General features: G+C 37.8%; 1 protein-coding gene across 7 annotated transcripts in view; it reads left to right on the top strand.

The window, feature by feature from the left end:
- The window catches only part of LOC122820345 (phospholipid-transporting ATPase ABCA1-like), a 192,358-nt gene that overhangs the window by 113,549 nt on the left and 56,022 nt on the right, over positions 1-22,787 (top strand). For all 7 annotated transcript variants that reach the window (XM_044097692.1, XM_044097696.1, XM_044097691.1 and 4 more), the window contains 4 exons: positions 6,767-6,861; positions 7,856-7,961; positions 13,671-13,745; positions 17,200-17,369. In XM_044097692.1, coding sequence (XP_043953627.1) covers positions 6,767-6,861; positions 7,856-7,961; positions 13,671-13,745; positions 17,200-17,369 — 446 coding nt within the window. The remainder of the gene's footprint in view (positions 1-6,766; positions 6,862-7,855; positions 7,962-13,670; positions 13,746-17,199; positions 17,370-22,787) is intronic.

The raw sequence follows: 22,787 nt of genomic DNA, 5'->3' as shown, positions 1-22,787 counted from the left end.
TTGGTTCAGGATGTGGACGGCGAGACAACCCGTCTGCATCCATATTCTGTTTTCCAGCTCTGTACCGAAGCTGGAACTCAAATGACGATAAAGCGGACAACCAGCGGTAACTTGTTGCATCTAACTTAGCAGTGGTCAAAATATAAGTTAGAGGATTACTGTCAGTTATCACTGTGAAAGGACTCCCATACAAGTAGTCACAAAACTTTTCCGTTACCGCCCACTTGAGGGCAAGAAACTCAAGTTTGTGAGCGGGGTACCGGCTTTCGCTTCTTGATAATCCTCTGCTCGCGTATGCGATAACGCGCATCTCTCCCTCTTGCTCCTGATACAGAGCTGCCCCTAGCCCGGTTGTACTAGCATCTGTATGTAATACATACGACAACTTGGGATCAGCAAAACCCAACACTGGGGCAGTAGTCAGTTTGTGTATTATTGCTTCAAATGCTCGTTGACATCTCTCTGTCCATCTCTCCCCAAAAGGAGCTTTTGGCTGAAAATACTGGTCACTGTTTAGCTTAAAGCTACTTTTCTTATGAGGGGATATCCTGCAGTTAAGTTAGTAAGGGGTTTGGCGATTTTAGAAAAATCCTTAATAAACCGCCTATAATACCCATAAAACCCAAAAAGGAGCGGAGTTCTTTTAGGTTTGTAGGACTTGGCCAAGTTGTTAAGGCAGCAACTTTTTCGGGGTCTGTTTCAACGCCGCGCTGAGAGACTATGTGCCCCAAATACCTTACGGATGTCTGAAAAAACTTACACTTCTCAAGTGATAGTTTTAGACCATATTCTTGGAGACGACTAAGCACATGGAGAAGTCGTGTTTCATGTTGTTCGAGGGTTTCAGAAAAAACTATAAGGTCGTCCAAAAAGACCAAGACTTCCTTAAGGTTTATGTCACCCATACACACAGGTGTAGCATAAAAACCCTGCGAGGAAGAACAAGCCAGGGGAACGCTGGTTTAAAAGCAGAACATGACAGCTGCAGCTTGGGAGCACTTTGAATTCAAACTGAATGACTGTGGTGAACCATTTAACCTGTGTGTCATGATATGTTGCATTTGTTATGAAGCAGCGGGAACTACACTGCAATACAACGAACGTGGAGCTGCAACAAAAGCATAATCATCCCTCATCTAAAAAATAAACCAACGGGCTGTCTCCACCGTACTGGAAGTCGATAATGAATTTCTTTTAATTGACAACTAAGATACAAAAAAGCTATTGCAAAACAGTGCACACTAAGTTTGCTTAATTGCTAGAGATTCTGCCCTATAATTTTATTAAATTGCAACCTTTTCGATAAACACTTCAAACTTTTGACATCCACTACACAGCTGTAAATTTGCACTTTTTTTTTCTTTTTTTTTTAATAAAAGTCCTACCCGACAGTAGTGTCTGTTTTTCCTTGTCTGAGTCTAATGATAATTATATTTTGACGCGTATCTTTGTTTTCAGAGACTCCATAATCCATTTTATTGTTTTTGATGTTTATTTATTTCAAATATTTCAAATGTTTTGCACTTCCAGTGTTCAATTTTCTTTAGAAATGTGTTTATTAATCCTTGAGAGGGTGTGCCTGCATTAATACGCCGTTAACATTATTAATGGGCGACCAGAGTTTACTTTTTTGGGAAAGTGAACTAAGCTTGAGTGGTGTGAATGCACCCTTAGACTTCGCTCCAGCTTTTGAATACAATATGTTGAGTTCAGTTTCAACTCATTAGCTGTTACAGTTCATTGAGTAACTGTCATGCTGCCATTGTCAAAATTCCAGGATGACTAAATGTATATACACACCATCCAACCCATATTGCACATATATAAAGGTACTTAAAATACATAGGAAGGTGATAAACCTTATCACTGCCCTGCCAATATGTACACCATAATCCACTGTCAAAGCTTCTAAATTAATTCAAGTCCATGGCAAAGACCACCCATAAAAGTAGAGCATATCATGAGGATGTACTTCCTTTGACCTGAAATACTCTCCCGCTGAATAAATCATGACAAAGTGCACCAGCTCCACACTATTTTTTTTTTTTCTTTTTATCTTTTATCCTGCCAATCCCCAGAATATGCCCTTGAGAAACTACAGAAAATAAGAGAGAGGGGAAAAATACTGGATACTACACCGCAGGAGGTAGTGTGGAAACATTGTTTCCATGGTAATGACAAGCAACAGTAAGCCTGCTATCAGTTCTGAGGTATTGACTCTCGTTCATCTGTGATAGTTAACCTTCACAGACGAATAGCCAGCCATGCAAGCGCTGGAATTGATAAAGGCGACATATTCCCTACATTACAATTGATGTCATTATCATGTAAAAGCTGGCAGGATACTCTGCTTGGCCTATCAGATTGCTCAGGTCGGCCATTAACTTATAATTTTTTTGGAGATGAAGGAGATGGGTCTGTATGGTGACTAGCAAAGTGCCAAAACAGAAGGCTTGTGGTAGAATATTTGCAGTGTAGTGTTAAAAGTAAATGCAACATCTCTTGCTTCTTTGAGGCCAGGTTGTATGGATGAGGTCCTAAACATAGCAGTTACATAGTATGTTTTTTTTTCCCCCTCTATAAAACTTGAATTGGAAAATATATAGGAACCCTACAAGCCATAAACTTGTGATCTGGATGAGCTAAGCATTTTTTTCTTATTTGTTCCAAGGCGTGACATAAGGGGTATTGATGAAAAGCCATCATCATATGTGCAAAGTCTCCAACAACGACATTGGTTTTTTAGAACTGCATGTTTGTAATGTAGTGTGTGCTTTGTCGTAATCTGATGGCTATATCGGGCTAGGTTTTAATTGATTATGGGGTTGTGATCACAGACATTCAACAAATGTCAGCGCAGTTCCAGAAACACATATTGAGTACAAAATACTTGCTAGAAAAGTTTGAAAGGTTTTTGCTTTTACCCTGACTTCTCACAGGCTTGTCAGCATCCTTATTCTGTTCAGCACTTGTAAGACAGGGGACTCTACAGTAGAGCTTTGAAAGTTTAATTTTAAAAAAGAGTTCACAAACACAGAATTCAATTTCAGCTTTACCTCAATGGGAGCATGGCATAACCAGTACCAAGAACACAACTCATTCAGGCATCTCTGCAGTGCTCGACTATGCCACCTCCTTCAATAGATTTGATTACTTCTTGGTTTACATTTCCCTCACCCTGACTCGCTTCCTTGGCCATCAAGCCGCACAGAGAACAGATGACTTAAACAGAAAGCTGAATACACAGAGCCTTGCTGATGGAAGCCCAGGTATTATCCTCACATAATGTTCCCCTTTCAGTCTTTCCGATGGACGACGTGGACCAAGGCCAAAATAATTAGACCCACACAGTCTAAACTCATTGTGCACACAGTGGATCGTAGAAGCTCTTACTTTAGGTTTTTTGTTTATGTCTCGGTTCCTGTGGCTTTCAGAAAGAGAAGCATGTTTGTTCAGAGATAAGCCAAGGTTGTTGTGCCGTCCATCCACCTTATCTCTGATTCATAAGCCAGATGGGATTCTCTTATTCCTCTGTTTTCTCTTCCTGTTTCTTCTTTGCCTTTTGATTTCAGTTATCTTCCTTGTTTTCTTCTTCACTTTTTAAATTTGCATTGCAGTTTTCTGCAGAACTGTGTTTTCATTTGAGTTTTGTTTTTGCCTTTTTCGATCTAAATTTAATTTAGCCACCAATGTTTTTCTGTATAAAATTATAATGCTTTGCATAAGTAATCACAAAGAGTGGTGCATAGCATGTTTTAAAGTTATCCTATCTGAAACAGAAGCTTATTTGGCTGGTGTTAGCAGCTAAATAACCTCATCATCTTATCATTGAGTTTTATAAGAGTCTGCTAATGACCCATACATTCTACAGAGTGTTAAATCAGGGAAGCATTCCAAATATGCCAAACACTGGCCTAAAAGAACTGACTTTGGACACTATTTAAAAAAAAAAAAAAAAACTCTAGTGGCCTTAATTTGAAAGTGCTCCGAAAGGAAAGTAGTTGAAGAGAGAGAGGGAAGACATGCGGCAAAGGTCACCAGGACGATGGCCGTGTCAAGGACTAAGGCCCCCTACTGTGGGTTGTGCTTAACCCCTGCACCACCACAGCATCCCTGACTTTGGACACTTATAACTTAAACTAACAAGCCATTCAAGGAGAGAATTAATCACTGAAGGATGCGAGGTGAAAATGTGAGTTCTGAGAAACTCTGGTTGGTCCTGTTAGTTCTCAGTCTCAGATCCAACACTTTTTGTGTTTGCCCAGAGAGGTTACTCTGAGGCATTGATGTTTCTTTGGCGCGGTTTTTGGTAGTGTTGCTCATTGGAAATTCAGAAGAGAGTTGGTTATGGCGCAAAAAGCATATTCTTGTTAAAATATAAGGGTTTTCTTTCTTATATGTAGGTTCATAATGGGATTTGGTGTCCAGTAAGGACAGATTATCCTATATTTTCAAACTCCATTGTTTTTAAAGAAGACACAGTTCCAAATCAAGATCAGCCTAGATAAGATTTATGTGGTGATCTATTATGAAATGAACGCATTATGAATGCATTCATTTCAAAAGCTTACTTAGTTCTGACCTGTAAGAAAAAGTCATCACTTTAAAAAAAACAATTCTTGATATGTACTGATCTTTTCTATGACATTTGAGTCAGCAGTTTTGTATAATAGCTTCTGAGTCATGTCTGCTTCATGGTTTTAAATAACTCTGGCACACAGTCTATGTAATAAAATGTTTTTTTTTTTTTCAGTTCACTCTAATCTTGTGAAGAAATCAGTGCAAAATGTGTGTTTAGGTGTTGAAAAAGGCTACTTTGTGAGGCCCCATGATGCTACAAATACACTGAGGTTTTGTGGTTGTTTTGAGATGAGATATGAAAGTTGAAGAGGTATAAACACTTTTTCAAGGCAGTGTAGCAATCTAGCTTTAATTGAAATGCAGTTCTATATGCTAAGTGAGAAAGATTAGTATACATCCAAGGCTAATTGGCACAGCAGTAACCGATTAAACAACATACTGTTTGAACGTAAAGCTCACTCATCAACCCCTTTGTAGCCGGGGACATGTGGATAAATTGCATCACAGTTGGGGGTCCAAACCCAACTTTATAAAGGACAACTCTGCTTAGTAATTAGTGTTACCTCTGTGAATAAGCTTTGCTATTGCATCTGTGGAGGCGGCGTTCATCCACTGAGCATCACTCTGCACAAGGTGTAGTTTATTCATAGCTCTGAATCAAACCCCTGCCTAATTGGATGTTTGAATGTGCCCATTCATCCACAGAGGGGCATCTAATTAAGGTCCTTTGACATTAGACACAGCTTTCTGAGTTTTGGCAGGGGTCTCAATTTCAGCCAGACTTCCTATAGTCAAGCTTAATTGACTATTATGATAAGAGTTGAGTGTGTTTCTCAGCAGTGTAAACACATGCCACCAGTTAAGTATTCTTGCTTTTTACTGTTGTTGATTTTGCACAGATTGGGTGAATTTTAATGCATAGGTGAGTGTGTATTTCAGCTCAGGCATGTTTGATGAGCAACCCTTCACAAGATGTGACAGTAGGCCTGAATACAAATGATTTATGGCATGATGTGCCAGAATTGACAAAAATAAACATGTAAACTGATTTATAGTTCTGTTTTCAGACATTGTCCTCATTGTTCCAATCTGAAGTTTACACAAACATGCATGCACACGCACACATCATCGCCATGAATAGCTGGTTAATTTGTTCAGGGTGGAATAACTTTTGCAACACACAAACATGTTTTAGATTTTTTTCAAATCCACAAAAGGTAAAAAAAATGACACATACAAACTTAAAATATAAAAACACCACTAATATTTTGGTAAATGTTACCTAGTAAGTTACAAGCAAAGTTTAATATTAACCTCCATTGTCTAAAAAGTCTTGAGTGTATTTTTTCTGTTGCAACACCTGAATAAGTCCAGGTTTCTCCTGTCTGACCCAAATCATCAGCCTTGGGTTGAAAAAAGTTGGTTATGATATTCAGGAACAATGTAGGCTCAAATTTAATCATAAACTGGAAACTGCTGGAACACCACTGTCGGTGTCACCAGCTTCTTGTGCAATACGAAATAAATAAGCTTCTGTTTTAAAATTAGAGCAGAGAAAGGGGGTAGAGAATGACTAAGGAACCAAACAATAAAATCAAAATAAGAAACATCTGTTGCAGGATTCAAGAAGGGAAACTGAGGGACAGAGATGAATTTACACAAGGAAGCCGAACTAAGACTCAAAGAACTACAAACCAAAAGCAAAAAGATGCCTGGCAGTAGTGTACAAAATCAATCTAAAGGTAACGTATAACAAAAAAATAAATATAAAAATACACAAATAAAACTAAGAAAGAAATCGCAACAGAATGAACTAGTACGGCAAAACCCAAATGCTGATAATAAAAACTGAACATAGCAAGATCTTTTTAACAATAATAATCTCAGTAATGATAAACACAAACACCTGTGGATTGTGACATGTTCTCTGAGAAGCCTGCGTAAGATGACCAAACTCTGCAATGAGCCTATTTTAGGTGAATCCTTCTTGAGGCAGCTGTAGGAAGCAGCTGTTTTTACTACAAATACACATTGATCAAAAACACAGCTTGGCTGAATATGACTAAAGCTGATGAAAAGGGTATTATGATGTTCCCTAATACCCAGATGTTCCTTTGAAAACATACATGGAAAGAGAAAGGGTCTAAAATTGTTGTTTACAGTTGTTGCTTGCTGTCTTTGACAGAGAGTACAGAACACAACAGAAACTCTGCTGGATTTAACTGGACGGAACATAACAGACTTTTTGATCAAGACTTTTGAGGACTTCGGAAAAAAAAGGTAACAAATATTTATTTTATACTCTAGTAGCACCACTTTTTTTTTTCTTTTTCCCCACAAACCCAGCCAAATTCCTGCATGCTGTCATTTCTCATCTACACGGATTCTCCAGTTGAAATGTTTTGACAAATCCTTGTGGGCCACTCTTTGATTTACTTTTCTTAACCTGTCATTCTGCTGTATGGAAACAGTTTCTGCCAACTGTCAGTGATGGAAATGAAAGGAATTAGCTTGACGTTTGTTTAATCATGACTCTAAAGCTGTCCATGTTTCTAGAAGTTCCTTTGCATTCTGTGTACTCTTCACGAGTATCGCCACCTCTCATAAGGATGTTTAAAAAGCCTTAAATAAATCCATATTTTATATGTATATATATTAATTTATATTACACTTACAGAAACTCCACCATGGTCTGATGATTGTCATATTGTTTTTCTATTTAATGGCTTGACTCGGGAAGAATAATCACTTTGTTGATGATATGATTCCAGCTTTTTTATGGCCCCATGTCCATGTGCCGTTTGGAGAGGCGCTTAATCAAGTGCAAAACAAGGCAGCGTCTATTGTTGGTGTGTTTATCAGGCGATTCACCGTACTCGCATTATTTACGTTGACAAATAAAGTCACATCAGGGGAACAGTGACAGATGATCATAAAGGCGTCAGATAGAGGTGATTTCAAGTGATCAAATAGTAAAATGCTGCCTCGACCTGTTCTTGTTGCAGATGAATATGACCTCAGTCATAACCTTTTTTGGGGAAAATTCTGTGTCAATAAATTGTGCAAATTTTTCCAAACAATCCAAACTACTACTGAGTTTGTGTGCACCTTTTTTTCATGTATGTGGACTAAACTGATTGGGAATTTCATGACGTAAAGACAAATTACCACCAATGCAGATATTTGGCATACATGGTGTTACTGTTGTGAATATATATGCCTTTTTCTCCAAATGAATCCATCACCACTTGTTTTTTGTTTCCTGTGACTGCAGGTATGGAGGCATTTCTGTGGGAGCAGTAAACTCACAAGTCCGTCTAACTGAGGCAGAGGTCGAGGATGTCTTCAGGGGTTTGAAAAATCTTTTGAACTCATCTCAGGTACGTCATAAATGTTTGCACTGATTGCACCAAATTGGCTTACACGGTTCCTTTGTATCTGTGTCAAATGGTTCTGAAACAGCACCGCAGTCGTAGAAATCCAGCACTTTTTTTCATGGAGACCGGATTGTCTTTTGTAAAGGCTTATTTACAAAAATAATAGGAGAATGCTTAAGTAATCTCTTTTTAAAAAAAAAACTAACAAGTCTTATAAATCTTTAATATCTCAGCACATGTGTGGGTTGTCTGGATGTGTGCAGCTTGCTACAGGGACATTTTTTTTTTTTTTTTCATTTTGGCAGCTGAAGAAAACATATGAACACTGAGTTTGAAAATAGCTTGAAATTTTTGTTTGGTCAGTCTCAGAACAATATTGGTTGGGGAACTACAGCATGTTGTTGTACTTCTAAGTATTTAAAAAAAAAAAAAAAACCTAAGTAGTTTGAAGACTGGCCATCATGAGTAGATGCAAACATTAGCACTGTTCTTACTCAAGGTTAAATTGCCTGTTCATACCCCCAATTCTTTGCCTAACATATGCTATCTTGCAAAACTATTCATACCCCTTTTGGTGTTTTTATATTTTCTGTAACTGAAGTATAAATATCTATATTTTGTTAAATAGATTAGCCTGTCACAAAGTTAAGTTTTGCACAAAAGAAAATAACCCTACACGTAAGCTCCAAAAAGAATATGAGAAGAAAAAATAAATGAAATCATATAAAATTTTATTTATTACAGCAGTAAATAAAGAGACATGTTTCGATTCAGGACTTGGCTTTTAAATGAGTTCTTATAGGCGCAGCAACATCTTAGCATTGACATCACGGCTGCAGCTTTCACATATAAACATTGCTTTCTTTCTTTCTTTTTTTTTTGCCTGTTGTGTCGACAGTGGCTCTTAATTTTTGTAGTGTGTAGACCTTGATGAATTACAGAACAATAAAAAGGAATAAAAAAGAGGGGCAAAGATTAACATTCCTCACATCTGTCTTTGAGTGTCCATGGCAACAGACCAGAGCTGTGTGATACTTTAAATAGACCAAGAAGTTAAGAAGCTTCATGTTTAAAACAATTCATACTCAATCCTTTAAGGTTTTTAAGTTGCACATGGTTTTTATGTTGTTTGTATTTATAATCTTAAATCAGTTTAGCTCATGTGAATAGTTTTATAGTCAAGCTAAAGTATTTAAGACCTCACGGGCAGTTTTTCTAGAACCACATGCCAAGCCCAGTTGTCTCCCTCTTATGTTTTTTATTTATTTATTTATTTTCCCTCTTTGTCTCCCACAAATAAACTCATTAGCCTTTCAAATTTGTGGACATTCTAACTACTCTAAGATCAGCGGGCTGCTTTGGCTTGGGGCAACTCCAGCATCATCTTTGCCCGTGTTTACCCCCCTGCGTCTATGGGATCTTGCGGCTAATGTGACTTTAATTTGAGCAGCAGAACTGATGTAGCCCTTAATGGCTGAGCATTAACTGTCCCAACATTGCTGTCCTTGTTATATTAAAAAAAATCATAATAAAAAATTTAACACTGTTCTTGGGAAATGTCTGGCTTTCTGCTGCTTCTTGGCAGGTTTGTGATGTGAAACGCTAACTAGAAGTAGCACTTTTTTTTTTTGTACTTTGTCAGTTCCGACTGGGAAGTGGGCATTTAAATTTTGGCTTAATTGCATTTTCTGTATCCAGCAGGTAGAAATGGAGTTATGTGCAGCAGGATGCTTTGGGAACAGTAAGAAGCAGCTGCATAAGTGCTGAAAATTTCATAATTAGGCTGCAAGAAAGAAAGAAAAAAAAAGACACCATAGTTGCATGATGTGAGAATGCGACTGTTTCCTGAAATGCTTCTATAACCCATTGAGGGACGTTTTCCTCACTGAATCTGTTAATTTAATAATCTTTAACTCCTTTCTGCTTATGTTTATATCCACTTATTTATATTGTTACTGTATATAGGAGGAAATAATAGATGCCCTCGTGGCTTTAAATGCTACTTGAGGGCCCTGTAAATGCTTTATTAATGCAATAGATGTAAATCCTGTCCTAAATACATACCACAAAAATTGCTTCAAATTAATTTACACATTTCCTAAATCATACAAAATTTTTTACTTTGCATGTTTTCAATTTTCTTTTTTGTACTCTGTTTTCATCCCTTCATCAACCATTTCACACGTGTGTAGTTAATTTATTTTAATCAGTTGAGACAGGCATTATAAAAAGAAGGGGAAAAAAACATTACAAATGAGTAATTCTACTCCAATAAACCTTTTTCCCAGAGATTAAATAGAACATATCTTCCTATTAAATTGCCTCTTTGTTCTTCTGCACCCTTCATCTTTAAAGACCACATTGATAGTGAGGAGAGCCAATTTTCAGTTTTCTTCACACAGTGACGGAATCTACATTGAAGAGTGTTGTTGTTAGCTTGACCTAGTCGTCTTTAGTGCGTTTCTTATTGGAAAAGGGTCTAATATGGATTTTTTAAAAATTATGTACATTGGTGTTTGATGGTGAGTGACACTATACATTCTCAAACAACTTTACTTTGTATATCAGAAATATTCAGCTTGAAACCTAGACATGAAAGAACAATTTGGACCAGGTGTTTTCAACTCCAGTCCTTGCGAGCCACTGTCACAATGGGCTTTTAGTTACCAATATGTGGAATGAGAATGTATTAAATATTTGAACACCATTTGCTGAGTAAGGGAACAACTGCAACGCGAACACACACACATGAAAACTGCCAAACAGGCAGTTTGACCAGTGAAATGGTCAAAAAGATTTCCCTCGCACACTTTAGCGGTGTGTCGTGAACCCCGACACCGACTGGGGTCTTCGGGCCAAACTAGCCTTGTCATTGTTGTTGAGCAGGAAGGAGTTTGTCAAGGATTAGACCCAGGCAGCTGCTGGCCCACTTCTCATCTTGTTTCAGTTGCCGCTAATCCTCGGGAATTCTCCCAACTGGAGCCTCTTCTTTCCTGCTTGGCACGATTCATGCCAGAGTGGAGTGAAAACGCGAAACACACACACAAAAAGAAGATTTCCTTTGGTTGTTGCTGTGGGATGCATCACAGACAAGCGTAGGAGTCTTGTTCTCGGCCCCGTGCATGAATAGACTTGGAACAGACAGAATGTTATTCAACAAATATTTCTGTCAGCAGAGATTTTGGAGCTCTTCCTCTATCCCCCCTTTTTTTCCCCCAACACTGATACAGAAGAAGATGATGAGTTCATGCTGCTTTACTGAAATGATGTGTAAACATTTTGTTAAGCCATGCAAGCAGAATGATTCGAAAGGAGGACAAGAAATGCTCTGAATAGACAAAGTATTGCACTTCTGAGAATGCCACTGTGCGTTATAGGTTTTTTGAGACTGAACGATTGCAGAATGGAGAAAAATAACCCCCTTGTAACTGTCTCTAGAGCTGGAGATGTCTCTTTGTTGTCCATTGCTCTCCTTTCTATTGCTGCCGTGTCAGTGCAGACAAGAATTTGCACCTGAGCACACTCCTGCATTCTTGGGATGTCTTTCTTGATTTCTCTCCTCTTATTTTTCCCACCTCCCACCTCCCACACCAGTTGTCACTGACACTTTACCTCCTCAGACTTCTCTGATGCTGCATCCACTTCCCCCTGCCACCCACCGACACACGCACACATACACACCCCTAACCCCACACACACAACCTCTTTTTTCCCCCTGCTTCTGATGAAGGCAGAGTCCAACAGGAGGTCCATTTGCATTTATATCACACATGTAATGTCCTCAGCACTCTCGCGGCTGGGCTCAACAGCGTGGTGTCAGCATGCCACTTCTGAAAATCGGACGCCCATCATCTCGCGCCCTCATCTCAAGGCTCATTTCACATGATGCACAAGTGGAGGGCAGCAGCTTTTAATGCAACCTGTCCAGTCTGCTCTCCCTCCAACATTTGCATCTCCTCACCACTTTGAAAAGTATTTATTATCCTATTAAATTGTCTTTCTTGGATGATTGATTACATGAGGTAAACAGGTGTAGCACTCTGTAAAATAATTCATTGCCTTTAAACTTATTCACATTTTTTGTGACATTGCAACCACTAATTCCAGTGTATTTCATTTGAATGTTCTCTTTTATAATAAAACGAAGGAGCACATAAATATGAAGTGGTGCAAAAACAAAACAGGCTTTTCAAAATTCCGTACAAACAAAAACCTGAAAATTGTGTTCCTAATTTTCTTTAGCCCTAACTTTAAAAAAAACAACCATTTGCTACAAATAGACCTAGAAGGCTTATTACCGTCTTTGTACTGAAATGAAATGAACACCTGTGAACATCACTGTCATAGCGGGCCACAAATTTGAATTAAACTGTATGTCCTGACTATAACTGGGCTATTCTAATACATGAATATGGTTAGATCTAAATTGTTTCGCTGAATATAAAATGTACACCTATCAATGTGACGTGTTGAAGTGCTTTGAATTTGGATTCCCTTTAATAATTGTCCTAGAGAGTCATGTTGCCAACTCTATTATTGGTCTCTCCATCTCTCGAGTTGCCATAGACTGTTGGCTGTTTTACTGAGTAATGCTCCTCCATCCCAACTTGTCATTTGGGTTGACAGCCACTTCATGGTTGGGTTGCAGTTCGCCTTACTCTTTCCATGGTCAGATGATAGATTGAGCAGTGCAGTAGAAATGTTCAAAACTATTATTGTGTAAATTTGCTACCACACTGAATTACAAGCACCACTTTAGCCAAAGTTTTGAAATCAGGGAACATTTCTCCAACTAAAGTGATCAGAAGTTGCCAAGATTCTCTGAACGAGGAGTTTTCTGATACTATTAGCCCTTGCCTTAGTGAGTGGAAATCTTGCAGTATGCACTCTTTTTACATCTTTGTTTTAGCTGCAGTAGTCTGTAACCTATTATGGTCACAGACGTATTCCAAAGTCTTCATAACTCTTCAATGTGCTGTCAGCTCCCAGATAGGGACATCCATTGAGTATGGTTTCCAGGTAAAAGATGGTATTCAAATACTGTGATGGGAATCATTTTTTGTATCGATTTAGTTACCTGAACTTTGTGAAAAATTGAAAACCTCCTTCTATCTTCACCAAGTGGTCAGAAATGTGATTGTCAAAACAACAGATGTCCAAAAAAACCTCCACTTAACACATTCAATGCTCTATAAACTCTTATCTTCTCATTTACATGACTTCTGGAAGCAATCGACTGCACTGGATTTTGGTTGGGTGTGATGAAGTTAAAGGGGGTTGAATACTAATGCACATAAAAAATATTTTCCTTCTTCTCCACAACTTAGCGTTTGTCCATTTCATAAAATCCCAATAAAACATTGAGGTTGTAATGTGACAATATGGTAAGAGTTCAATGGGTTTGACTACATTTACAAGGCACCATTTGGTAATTGTGATACTCATTTTAATTATTTTGCATAACAAATCCAGAATTGTCAGAAAAAAAAAAAAAAAAAGCAATCAGAAATATGGTGGGCATATTTTATTTCCCCTGAAGCCTGAGTAAAATAAGTGGCTCAGTACTCCCTAATGCTCTCCAGAAGTCTTAATTCTTGTCTCCCTCTGCTTCACACTTTGCATTTCAAAGAGCACTGGAGCTTTTCTAAGGGTATCCAATTAAGTTTCAACTCAGGATTGTTTTTCTCTTGTTTTCTCTCCCGTCTTTATTAGGATAACGTCACTGATCAGACCCTGCAGAGAGCCGAGATGGTGCTGAAGAAGCTTGGAACTAGGCACAATGTCAAGGTATCGTATTAACACTTTGAGACCGCTACGTCAAATTAAAGAGGATGAAAGTGTGACGGTAGAAGAGGTGAAAATGAATGTGGTGCATTTGGGGCTTTTTGGGGGAACTGTGGTGATTAAAAGGGAATGGAGCACACAGGCAAGAAAACGCTAATGCATCATTTTATAAAAATGTTGCATTAGCGTGTCATAAATTGGAATGTCATAAGTAGTACTTGAGCATCTTCTCGGACTGCGAAATGACTACTCCTCCCACTTAGCCAAAGTTGCCAAATACAGGGCAAAACTGGGAAAAAAGCTGTCAGATTGACACTGATGTAGGGGCTTACCTCCAAGTAAGACATCGATTCCAAACATACATTCTGAGCTACATAGAAGTGGTTTAGAGTTTGAGAGCAACTATGATTGTTTAAAAGAAAAAAAAAAAAAAAGGAACATAAAGATTGTACATTCTAAATGTTAAGATCTTAGATTTGTAAAACCAAAAGAAAATGAAGGTAGTTTCATGAAAGTGTCAGTAATTGAGACAGAGTGCCTCAAATAATGAACAAAGTCCCCATTAAATTGAACTAAAATAACCAATCTCTGATGTTTTTGAATATCCTTAAGCAGAACTGGCAAAAAAACCCCAAAATAAATAAATAAAAAATAGAAAAACCAAGTCGCTGTTCAAATTCAGTGAAATTGTTTTAAATTATAAAATTATGTTGAATCCCCGCTACAAACATCAAACTCTTCTCTTACTGGGGATTTCTCTCACCCATGGAATTCTTTGATGCTCTTTAATTTTTCTAAAAAGTAAAAATTCTAACAGGATTTTTCCACTCTACTTGTCAAAACTATATATTTAGTAGACAAGCCTTGTGCTCTCAAACCTTGTCTGTCTTGAATGAACGATTGATGTTTTTGAGAGGTTTTCCGATAAGATGCAGGTATTTTTCTGGAGATCAAGCGAAGCAGGGTGCACACGTGTGTGTCTGTGTGTGCTATTTCCTTCACAGGCTCCTTTGTGATGGCGCGTTGTGTTAGGCTGGCACTCAGACACCATCCACTCTTAATTATCGCTGAACTACCAGCGGGGAGTCCTCTCTCACACCCACTTTCTTTCATCCTCTTTTTTTTTTCTTCTTCAGCTCCCCAGCAACCAAAGGCTCAGAGAATCACTTACATGAAAAAGAATGTGTTAAAAATATTTTTGCTTCACGACTTGCGCGCTGTGTTGCGTCAGGATTGATGCCCTATTAATAAAAAAATATAAGTTTTGCTTATTTTTGATGGTCCATACTTCCTCCAACAAGCACAGAATGTCATCTGAACTCCTTTCTTGTGAAAAAAAACATTGGCTTACCAGTGGACTGGAAGCACAGAACTGCAGCACAAAACATTAGAGGAGTGTCCCACTGTACCATAGTTTTATTATAGATCATGTCATATGTTCCTAATCCAACAACAAATGGTCATAATCTATTTCACCTGCTTCTTTATGATTACTGTAGTAAGACAAATTCTCTGGTTTATCTATTAGCCAGGCATACCTGTTGATTTCTTGACCAATCACATAGCAGCATCTGGCTATGTATGGTAAAATATGTCGTAATGAAGTTGAAACTGTTTAACAATATGAGGAAGAAAGACTGATTTAAGTAGCTTTAAAGGCAGCATGGTTATTGGTACCACACGTGCTGGGATCTCTATGCATTACCAAGTTAATAGAGAATATTCTAAAAAAAAATAAAAAATAAAATGTCCAGTAACTGGAAATTGCATTGACTAAATTTTTTTTTTTAAATCAGAGTTCAGAAGAGAATAGTGAGTGGAGGTTCAAGAATGTGGAGTGGTAACAGTAGCTATGCAGAAGACTACACCAGATGCAACTCATGTTAGCTAAGAAATAAGTCACAGCAGTCTAATAGGATTATCAAGTTTGTTGGTAAAGGTAATGAGTTACAACCTATCTAGCTGATTCACTTGCTAGCATTGACTTCTCTGACTCCAACTGATAGCTAAAAAGTAGAGAAATTGTACTTTTGTCATTCCATACTCTACAAGAGAATTACACTGATCTAAGAAGTCTTACTTAATTTAAACATTCTCCTCCTTTATTGCAGATGAAACGGGTCCAGGTGAGCCTAAAGCTTTACGTTTAACTTATATCATAACACAATCTCAGCCTAACATTGAGTTGTTGTTTGCAGCGGAAAAATAAATCCCATTTAAAATATTTATTTTAAAACAATCACCAGTACAATGATTAGGCTACCCAGTTTGAGTCTCATCTTGGTTTGCAACATCAGGTCTTAAGCTTGACTTCTCTCCCTTAAGGACAGGGTTGTTGTGGAGACGTGCTCCTTTTCTCTTAACAATGCCTGAGAGAGTTTCCGTTCCCATTCTCCCCATGAAGTCCATCTGTTAAACTGAAGCATAACTGGATATTGTGAGGTTACAATGACCCAAAACATAATAGTAAATTTACCGAGGACTGTCTTAGCTCAGGTCATGATTGTATCCACATCCTATTGGGTGTTTAAAATGGGTTGTCCATTCAAGAAATTCCTAAAACATCTCCCACTTGAAGTGAGTAGCGGGGTAACCTTTAAAAAAGAGGTAGATGATGCCAAGAAGAGTCGGTGAGGGGTTTGACTGCCAAATTGGGTAACATAAACTTTTAGGGGGCAAATAGTAAATTATAAGTGTCCTGTACTTGAATAGCACTTTACCAAGTTAAGAGGACCCCAAAGTGTTTCACACTACATTCAGTAATTTACGCATTTACACACACACACACACACGCACGCACGCACGTTGATGGTGGAAAGCATCACTTTCTCTCAATTACAAAACACCTTTTATATATATCTTTTGCTTAGAGTCGTAGAGGCTATGTTTTTTTTTTTCCTTTTTAGGTCATTTGATTTTAATTTTTTCTATCTGACTTTTATGTTAGATAGAAAAAATATACTTAAAATATAAACGGTATTTTTTAAAGAACTGAAAATGGTGTTCTGGTTTTTCGCAACAGTAGGTGCCAAAAATTGTAAAGTTTGTTGGGAAAATATGCAATATTCATTTCCCTATTTAATGAATGTACTAAAATGTATTGGAATTTTCTAAAATCTTTTAGGGTGAGATTATGCCACTTAAAAAAAGATTTTTTTTTTTTAATACAAATTGATTAACATATGCCAATAAATCTTGAGGGAATCATATCACCTGAATTTTGCATTAGTCCTTACCTTCTTAACTATGTTAAAAATAAGGCATACCTTCAAAAAAAAAATATAAATGCGTTACTATATAACACATTTATAAGTGAATTATAATTTATCAGAAGCATGTATTTTAAGCAATTTTTTCTGATCTTGGAATATTTTTTTTTAAATGCTGCTTCAAAATTTTGGATATGTAGATAAATGCTAGATCTCATGTAACTTCTAGAACATTCTCTGTTTTGTAGGTGTGGTTCTACAATCAGGCTTGGCATGGGATGGTGTCCTTCCTTAGTGTGGCCAACAACGGCATCCTGAGAGGAAATCTTCCTAAGGGAGAGGATCCACGCCACCATGGCATCTCCATTTCTAATCACCCCCTAAATCTCACCAAGGAGCAGCTCTCCTCAGCAGCCATGTAAGTGAAAACAAAGAATCTGTTGGCGTTTCTTCTACCCTTCTCACAATATTATCTATCAGCCTTTTACTTCAGTGGAACTGAAAGAAATAATGGAATGGAAAAATAAGGCTCCCAAAACATCTTCCTATATGTTTAACACCATAGTGTGTTCGCGTTGATCACCACATTAACCAGCTTGCTAGAGATAATTTTGGAGAAATTGCACCACATGAGTGCGACAGCCCTCGCATGCCTTTCAAGCCACATGAGTGCAACGCCGCTGGAGAAAATATTCTACTGCAACTCTAAAGGTTCCAGTGACAATACTTAATCTCAGATTAGACTATGCAGATGCTTTACTTGATGCCACGCATAGGTACAACAATGAAAAGCATTGTACTCTGTAATGGCGCAACAATTTGACATTTCAGCAACAATGTATGTGTGAATATAACCACCAATTGTGAAAACGAGCAATAAACATCAACCCTAACATACAGGACAGACCAAAAGTTTGGACACAACTATGTGTCCAAACTTTTGGTCTGTACTGTATTTTGAGGTTGTCAACATGGAGGCTGAGGTCTCCTACATTATCAGTCATAATAAATTCACAAAACATATAAAAGCTTACAAATATCATTGAAAAAGTTTGCCACATATTTTAAGGTTTTGTATAAAGTTTGTGTCAGAGTTTGCTTAAGGCCTTTTACCTCGAGTCCCAAATATTCAAAGGAGTCAAATATTATCAGAAAAACCTTTTTAAAGTTTAGCAAGTCAAGAAATGTTGTTGCAACACCTTCCCCCTTATACTTTCTATATTTTACCCCAAAATTCTCTCAGCGGTGCATAAAAAGAGACATATATATATATATTTCCGACATCACATGACTTTATGTCCCACAAAATCTCTAATCACATTGAAATTCATTTAAGATGTTTTATTTTTTCAACACCAGCATACATGATGTCACAACAAAAAAAGTTGCTTGCGTTTGATTCATTTTGCATATTATTTAACTCATTGCCATTGTTTAATGAAAACATAGATGGTTTCATTTATTGTTGAGCAGTGTTTCCCAACCCTGGTCCTCAAGGCACACTGTCCGACATGTTTTAGAGGTTTCCCTGCTTTAATGTGCCTGATTCAACTGATTGCAGTTCAACAAACGCCTGTTAATCAGTCATCAATTGAAATCAGCTGCACTGAAGCAAGGAAATACCTAAAACATGCAGGGCAGTGTGCCTTGAGGACCAGGGTTGGGAAACACTGGTTTAGAGAGTATAATTTCCATATGTAAACCAGTAGGAAGATGGTGCAGTTAGAGAATACACTACCTCATAGCAAGAAGTGTGTGGTTTCAGCTCCCTGACCTCTGTGTATGTGCACTTCCATCTGTTCCCTTCTGGCTCTTATGTTTCCTGTAACATTATAAGAAAAGTCATGCAAGTTAGTTTACTTGATGATTCCAGATATAGCCTCTAGATATAACTGTGTTTTGACCTCTTACTACTGTTAGGTGAAAGAACTGTCAGCAGACTCACTGCAATGTTTACCTTTAGTTTCCTTCTTAAAATTCAGACTTTGTCAAATATACCTGAGAGAACTTTATTTGTAACTTCTGCTGTTGGTGGCCAAAGAAACTTTTCCATCTCTGAGATGTCAAACATACCTCATGTTTGAGATGAGGTATGCTTAAAAAAAAGTGATCCCAGCTGGGAAACTGGGATCACTTTTCTTTTTATATAGAACACTGAACCTTCAACTATCCTATAGAAGTGACACTATGTTAAGTGCCACTTCCTGTATTTAACTGGAGAATGGCCTCTCACACATTTTATGTCCTTTAAATGCAGCAGTATCAGAGGATGCATTTTGATTTTCAGTTCTAATTAGGCCCTATGGCTTTCTCGCTAGATGCAAAAAGCAACTAGATGCAATGGGATAATTTTTGGGGATATATTTTTAAAATGTGTTTAGTTATGTTTTATTTGGCTTGACAGTTGAGATTTTATTATTTAATTCTGACTGTACTTAATCTAAAACTAACCTCTTTCTGCCATCCTCATCATGAAAATCCTGTAACAACTAGAATCAGACAGAGAGGAGTCCTTACCTGGCAACTTACCAATATGTGTTGCTAAGGTGAATTTCCCTCTGCTGTCATTCCCTCATTAGGTTCATATTCCACCTGGTAGCAAAATTGCTCCTTGCATATAAGTGAAAAACAGTTTGAAGAATCAAGATTGTAGCTGTAGTTCATAATTTCCTCGTTATCTGTATAAAGTCAGTTTTTTTTTTTGCTCACATTTCCAGAGCCCCACTTGTATCACACTAATTTCAGTTGGGAGTTTCACACATAAACACACAATGCGGTGAGACGAGAATGAGCAGGCTGTATCACGTTGAAAGAAAGGGAGCAGCCAATTGTCTATAGCACTGAAAGACCATAACGGGTGCTGCTTCTGTCAGCTAAGAACAGGGAACTTAACAGGAATCAATATACACGGGCTCACCAAATCTGCACAGTAACATAATAGGAAAATGATGCTTGGACAATTAGTCTTGATTTTAGCTGTCAGATGTACTTGGCAGTCAGAATGTAAGGATGCTTTTTATCAACCATTTTAGCCGTTGGTGGTGATGTACTGGTGTGGGGATATTTTCTTTGGACGCCTTAGTACCAGTTAAGCTTAGCCAGTACCCCTGCTGACAATAATATCCCTTTTAACCACAATTTGAATGCTGACCACTTTGCTTTTGGTATTGCAGTCCCATTGGAGTTATTTGTTCCAATCTCAACTATTGACTGTCTAAATAGCCTTTGAGATGTTTTGTAAGCAGATCAAATTTAGCTTAGTTTTAACATTTATAGACACTTCAGATGTAGTTTAGATATATTTGGATCCAAAAATGCAGAGCTGGAAATGGAGGACAAGAGGGGCAGCAAGGAATGCAACAAAGGAAGAACAGAAGGCTATAAAGCACTGGGCAAATCAATGGATGATCACAACATTTATAGTATCGGCGCCATTCATTTCTAATACCTCATAAACTCTACATATAAGAGATTAGTGACACTGCATATTAGAGCATATTAATAATTCATTTACTGAGTAATGAATGGATAGATGCTTGTCCTGTGTATTTTAGATCATCATCATGGTCTGTTGTTGATTTTGGCTGCAGCATTACATCCATCTGCCGCAGATAATCACAATCATATCTCGTAACAAAATACAGGCTCCTTTCTTTCCATTGAGATTGGTTTGAATCCATACTCCCAATCTGCAGCCAGTCTGGTGTCTATGAAGTGCCTGGAGGCCAACGACAGCTTTGAGTTAGGGGGGAAGGTGGCGCCCGGAGATAATTACGACATTCTGTCTGCCGTAGATTCAGCCTGAGCCTCTCTTTCTCTCCAACCTCGCGGTCCAGAGCATGACATAATTTAAGAGCTATGATTTCAAGATTAGATGGCACTTTCCTTAATATTGAAAAAGCAGACAGGTGGGGCATAAAAAAAAAAAATAGTTGACAGGTGGGGGAAGGGACCCGATTAAGCACAGCAGTAAAGGTCAGTGTACATTGCTTCTTTAAACAGAATGACAATGTTACATGAGACATTGTGCTCACACTCACCGTTTTTAGCTGTAAGCAAGAAAAGATCAGTGAAACTGCTGTACCCCATTATTTGCTCAAAAAAGAAAGTTGGTAAAAGTAGGTTGAGGACTCAGCGTATCTTATCGTTTCAATCTGGAAATCTGATATGATAAAAATCATTTACTATTCAGGATGTGAAAACGTAAAAAATAAATTCTGCCATTTTCTTTAAGGGAACAAAACCTCCTGTGAAGATTGTCTGAAAAAAAAGTATTCATATAGAAAACTAAGAGGCGAAATATTTATATTATATACACTCACATTTTAGAATAACAATTTAACCAACTATGAATGACTTAGTATTGGTAGCAAACAAATACCCAGAGAAACCTCCCGTAAAGAACGTGACAAATTTACCAAAGAAAACTACAGCTGACATTCAAACCAGAGACCTTTTAGGTGTGAAGTGACAATTCTCACCACCACTGATTGGACCAACGGTCCTAAACACAAAGCTACATTATACAGAGCTCTCTGCCTGGCCTGCTGCTCATTCTGACTTCTTTAGACATCACCCCAAATAAGTAGAAGCTGTAACTTAATTTTCTCCACGAGGTTTGATGGGCTTCCAAAAGCTTATGAATGTTAGAAATAAATACATAAAAGTGAGGGGAAAAAATTGGCCTTCTCTTCCCTATCAAATGTGATTTTTCAGACTATATTTGTGTGAACTTTCCCTAGGCTCTGTTCTAGCAACTTTTTAATGTTTTGTCTAATGGCCAAAACATCCAACAAAGTCTTCTGTTTTTCAAATAATCTGCAATAAGGGAATTTTAAATATAAGCCTCTGACAAAAGAAAAAAAAGAAATATTATGAACAGACAGTAATTGTGCAATTCTCGAGGTAATTTGTAATCGTGGCTTTTTTTTGGACGCATCAACCAGTTTGTTTTGACACCTCTATGCTTTGCAGCCATTTTTAAACTTGTGTGATGTTTTAAAAAAAAAAGAAAATACTTTTTCAAAGTAAAAGAGAAGTCATGTAAAATTGCAGCTTAATTTTTATGTGCTCACTGTTCTTCATCTGCAGCGATACAAAAATAGCACCTTTGTTCATTTTCTTCTGTTATTTAAAAAATAAAAATCTAGCGTTTGCTTAAAACCTCCAGCATAAGTGTCTGTAAAACAAATTAATCTGGGGCGTGCTGTGGTGGCGTAGGGGATAGCACAACTCACATTTGGAGGCCTTTAGTCCTCGACGCGGCGGTCACAGGTTCGATTCCCGGACCCGACCGACATTTGCCGCATGTCTTCTCCCCTTTCTTGTCAACCTACTGTCATATAAGGGACACTAGAGCCCACAAAAGACCCCCTGGTGGGAAAAAAACCCCAAATTAACCTATAAAAGTATTGGAAAACTGAACCGCTAGTGATTAGCATTTACCCCAGTAGCTTCAAACTTACTTGCTGTATTTCTTGTACAGTCCTGCGTGATCCACATATTGGTCATTGTGCAAAAATGTTTTATATTCTATATTTACCACAGCCTCCTTTCACCGTTGCATTTAAAACTTTGCTCTGCAGCCCTCGGCAATAAAAATGCCCTGAAGGAGAGCAATACCTTCTATCCAGCTTTCCTCCCACTGTTCATCTTTCTTGTTCTTCCATTATTGGTTAATTAGCAGATTGCTTGTCCTCTTTTCACAGTAATTAACCACCTTCAAGCATTCAGAGCTAGTTCATTCAGCGCTCCGTCCTCTGCATTACCTCCCCAAAGCCCCTTGAAACCGGCAGAAACGTGGGCCGGAACCAACTTGGTGTAAATTATTTTGTAT

Source organism: Gambusia affinis, linkage group LG18 (assembly GCF_019740435.1).
Source record: "Gambusia affinis linkage group LG18, SWU_Gaff_1.0, whole genome shotgun sequence".
Lineage (NCBI taxonomy): Eukaryota > Metazoa > Chordata > Actinopteri > Cyprinodontiformes > Poeciliidae > Gambusia > Gambusia affinis.
The sequence above is the reverse complement of the archived record's forward strand: the minus strand, read 5'-3'. Positions and strand labels throughout refer to the sequence as shown.